The 4,425-nt window shown below is 53.4% G+C and overlaps 1 protein-coding gene across 1 annotated transcript; it reads right to left on the bottom strand.

Moving 5' to 3' along the window:
- Positions 1–402: 402 nt before the first annotated feature.
- Positions 403–4,197, bottom strand: LOC136472878 (transcription factor bHLH78-like). Its single transcript, XM_066470584.1, has 8 exons — positions 3,600–4,197; positions 3,235–3,480; positions 3,062–3,127; positions 2,873–2,941; positions 2,709–2,780; positions 1,912–2,127; positions 1,693–1,792; positions 403–1,601 (listed from the first exon to the last, which is right to left on the bottom strand). The coding sequence occupies exons 1-8, from the start codon at positions 3,969–3,971 to the stop codon at positions 1,564–1,566; spliced, it is 1,179 nt and encodes a 392-aa protein (XP_066326681.1). The 5' UTR covers positions 3,972–4,197; the 3' UTR covers positions 403–1,563.
- Positions 4,198–4,425: the final 228 nt, after the last annotated feature.

The following is a 4,425-nucleotide window of genomic DNA, read 5'->3' as shown; positions in this document are numbered from 1 at the left end:
ATTCTATTGCCTTAGATTCAAGGCTCCAAGACCTCCTTCCTATTTTGGCTTGCAAACCATCTCTCAGGCTACTTTTGAAGGCTTGTGAGAGTTAATATCTGCTCCCCTTCACAAGCAATGTTTGCGAAATTTATCAATGTGTGTTCGATAACAGATTTTGAAAGACGAAAGGTGCACACAAAAAAAGTTAGAAGAGCCGAAAAAACCGAGTTAGTAAGCTCAAGTCTTCGAGCTTGAGAGAGAAATGTTGTAGTACCAACGAGCCTTCTTTCACATTTAGTGATTAGATTAGAGGCCAAAAATCCTCTAGCAGGGGCTTGGCTAGCTCGATGGGCAAGCCCAAATAAGTAAAGGGGAAGGTTCCTTTCTCATTTCTTGTTTCTCAAAAGAGGGGGAAAAATGTAAGTATATGTAAAACCGATTTTTGGACAAATAAAGGAAGTAGTATACACATCACATATAGAACAAGCACTTCTCTACTTGTGGAATTTCCTCCCAGACGAAACATCCCAGGGCGCCTGAATCTAGCCACGTGTTTAACGTGTAGTAGCACTGGACAATTGAACAACGTAACCAACTATTCAGGGATGTAAGGAGCGGGAGCATTCGTACGCAACAGAGCAGCGCACTTCGGCGTGGCTGAATCCAGCTCGGATTGAGCTGGGACTGAGAGCGAGGCCCTCCTCGTAGAAAAGCGACGCGTAACCTACCACCACCACTTCATGGTACATGGGTGAGTAGAGTAGAGCGCGACGACGAGGAGGAGGACGAGGACGAGCGAGCGCGGAAGCTGACAGGCGCACACACACCAACAACAGCGCTCCGACAGACCCGCCGTACGCCGGTGGACGAGCTCGATCGCTCCATCCATCGATCTGGACCCCCTGCCCGTGATCGATTCCAGTCGTCGGTTACGGCATCGTCGTAGCTCTACGATGCCGGTGGGCAACACAGGTTGCTTCGCTTCAGAAGCGAGATATTCCGGGGGGAAAGGAAAGCAGGCGATCAGAAAGAGATTCAGAGCTTTGCAATAATTCAGAGCTAAGCTAAACTGATGGGGGAAAGCGACGGGACATCGGCAGCATTTGTGACGCCGCGAGGATATAGCCCGTCGCCGTCTCCCGCAGACAGCACGCAGTGGCTCCCCTCACGTGCTTCCACTCCATCCAGCTATCTACTAGCTACTCTGGCCAGCTCATACACATTACTACATTACAGAGAAAAAAAAGCAGCGCCGGTAATACTACTAATATCTGCACCATTATCTTATACACAAGTGACAAGTTCACTGTTCGGTGATTGTTACGTACGCTATCGTCGTCGTCGTCGTCGTGGTATTAATTAATTAATCGATCGCCGGATCGAAATTGTTCAAAGAATCACGTCGCCCAGCGCGCAGGCAGGGTCATGGTGTGGCAAACGAATTCGTCTCCAAGGGCCTACACGGACTTGTTAGCTAGCTTTAGAGCTTCGGAGCTTCGATCGCCGCCGCCGCTGATGTTGTACTTAGGTTTTGCTATGTACAGATCGCTCCCACGGTCGGTGGTCTACGCTGATGAGAATTCAGAACTCCATTTTCATGTGGCCTTCTTGTAACTGACCTGTTTCGGGCGGTAATTCAGGTGTATCAGCCAAACTGAGCAAGATTCAGTAAAAAAAAAATCAGCAATTTTTAGTGCTTTATTTACCAACCATGAAAGCTCTGCGCTGAAACTGAAACCCCGTTCTCCTGGCTCTGCCCGTTGTCCATGTGGACGACGCTCTGGAGGTCCTCCTCCCAGTAGCTTCTTTGCTGAAAAATAAAAAAATGTGAACCAAAGCTATGTTAGGATCCCCAGTGATTTGATTCTTCAGTGAGCTGATAATGAAGTGAGTAATGAAAATGAACTCCTCAAGCATCAGTTAGTATACCTGCAGGTTTGTGCCGGCTGTTCCGTCCTGAAAACCATACTGACCATTGGTGGCCTGAGACAGAGCCAGGTCCAGCAGGTTCAGGCCGCACCGGTTCTCCAAGCCGTTTGGAACGAACGACTGGAACACATCTCCTTGGTCGCTGAACGGAAACCCTGAACTCGAGCTCTCCAATGAGAAGACTGAGCTTGCCGAAGGGCCACAGGCTTGGAACATCTGAATTTTGCCAGCGCCATGTGTGAGTAAGCTGTTAGGTTGATCTCCACCAACTTGGCCCAACGGCCAATTGGGCCCTTGATCCGCGTCCTAATCGGGGGCGTCCAACCGTTCCATGGTTGGTGGGCCCCCGTCGTACAGCGCCATAAAAAGGGAGGTGGGGGCCGGGGCACAAGGCACGAGGTTCACCTGCGCCGCCAAAAACCCCACCTACACTCCTAACCCTAGCCGATCTAGAGGGGGGGCGCTGCCAGCGATGGAAAGTACCGCCACCGGCTTCACCGCCGCCTCTGTGACAGTGCCTCCACCGCGCCGTTCGACACCGCCGTCGGGACACTGCACCGACGGCATGGCTTCCTCCTCTTCCTCCAAGCCCGACGGTTTGCATCTCCGAACCTCTCTCCCGTTATCTCTAAATCTCGTACTAGTTCATGTTCTAGGACTTCTATTTATCCCAAATGTCAGTATATATGCTAGATCTATGGCTAGTGGATCCTGTCAAGTCTATCATAAGCTACTCATTTGGTGGACTGGTCCATCACAGGACAGGGCATGCTCAGAAGGGGAAAGTTTGAACTTACATCTTTTTGTAAGAGGGTAGGCAGGTTGCTGAAGTCGAGTGGGTTCACGGTTGCAAGCTTCATGGAGAGGAACTGAGGCCAGCAAAGCAGTGAAATTGTTAAGAATTTCGAAAGCTGAATTTTTTAGGTGCATCGGACAGTTTGAACGGGGCTCTGCTGCTTACCTCGACCTGTCGTTGCAGCGATTGCACGTAGTTTATGATTTCGTCGAGCATGAGCGCCTTGCCAATCACCTGAACAAACAACATTTTGGCAAAAGAATTCAGTAACCTTGTGGGTGGCTAAGGGGTCGATCAACTACTAGTTCTTGATTTGCCTGTTCCTCGTTCAGAAACAAAACCACCAATGACTACCTTGTTGCATCCTGGCACCAGGTCCTGAAGAACCTTCATCCTCTGGCTGATCCTCTCTCTTCTCACCTGTTACAAGACACGAGACAGTTCAGCAACACTCAGCAGAGATGGAATTTGGCAAGCTGGGTGGGGAGCAGAGCACATCATCAACGAAGTGATCAGAATTACTGTACCCTCTCTGCGAGGCTGTGGCTGTCAGTAGCCTGACCTCTCCTGGCCCGGACATGGACGTAGTCCTTGGGGGGCTCCACGGGCTTCGCATTCTTCCCCTTGCCCGGCGGCTTCTGGTTCTGCCCGCCGTCCTCGACGGAGCTGTCGCTCCCGGCCTGCTCCGGTTTGGGCTTCACGGGGCTCTCCTCCTTCCCCTCGCCTCCCTCCGTCTTGTACCTCTTGGCGTCCGGATCCTTCTGCTCCGCTGCCTGGATGGACACGAGGAAATTTCGGCGTCAGTGACGCCAGACGAGGGGCAGGAGCAACCTGCCCTGGGGCCTGGGCAGCAATTCGAGTTCGAGGTCGAGCAGAGACAAAGCTGACGCACCTGGACGGAGGACTCCTTGCCTTTGCCTTTGGCGGCCGCGGGCGCCTTCCGCTTCTTGGCATTGGCGTCCTTCATCGCGGACGCCGGGTCCGACACCGACGACGCCTCCCGGGAGCCGGCGAACTCGCCGCTCGCGGCGGGCACCGGCGGGGGCAGCCCGAAGAGGCCCGCGGCGCCGGGGAAGCGCTGCCCGCTGAAGCTGGACAGCCGCGCCGCGCGCGCCGCGAACCCCGGGTCGCCGCAGAACCTGTCCAGGCAGTCCTCCTCCTCCTCGCCGCCGCCGTCGGTGCCGAGCACGCCGAAGTCGAGCCTCGGCGACGAGCTCAGCAGGCTGGCAATGTAGTCGCCGGCGCCGGCTCTGCTGCCCTCCATCGCGGCCGCAAGAGAGTGGAGTAGACTAGACTGGCCGGAGCGCCGTCCGAGGACGAGGAGCGAGCGGCGAGCGGCTTGCCTGCGTTTGTTTCTCGGTGGTGGCTGGTGGATTTGGGGAAAGGCGCCTCCTTTAGGTGGCGAATCGGAAGCAGAGGGGCGGATTTATAGGGGGAAGGATGCTTGGGGGATTGGGCTATGGGCTGGAGGTCAAAGGCGTGGTGGTGAACTCTGAGGCCCTGTTTGGTTGGGCTTTTGGCTTTGGCTTTTGGCTCTAAAAGCTAAAAGCCCAACCAAAGGGGCTGTTTTTGGAGGCTGCTTTTTCAGAAGCGGCTGCTTTTCCGTAGTACATTTTTGAAAGCTGGTTTGACTCTGCTTTTTAAAATTGGTGGAATAAAAAGCTCTTCCATAGTTGTTTCAAGAGAGATAAAGATATAAGGTATATTTTATACTTGTT

This window comes from Miscanthus floridulus, chromosome 8 (assembly GCF_019320115.1).
Source record: "Miscanthus floridulus cultivar M001 chromosome 8, ASM1932011v1, whole genome shotgun sequence".
NCBI lineage: Eukaryota > Viridiplantae > Streptophyta > Magnoliopsida > Poales > Poaceae > Miscanthus > Miscanthus floridulus.
Note: the sequence above shows the minus strand (reverse complement) of the source record. Positions and strands in the feature narration are given on the sequence as shown.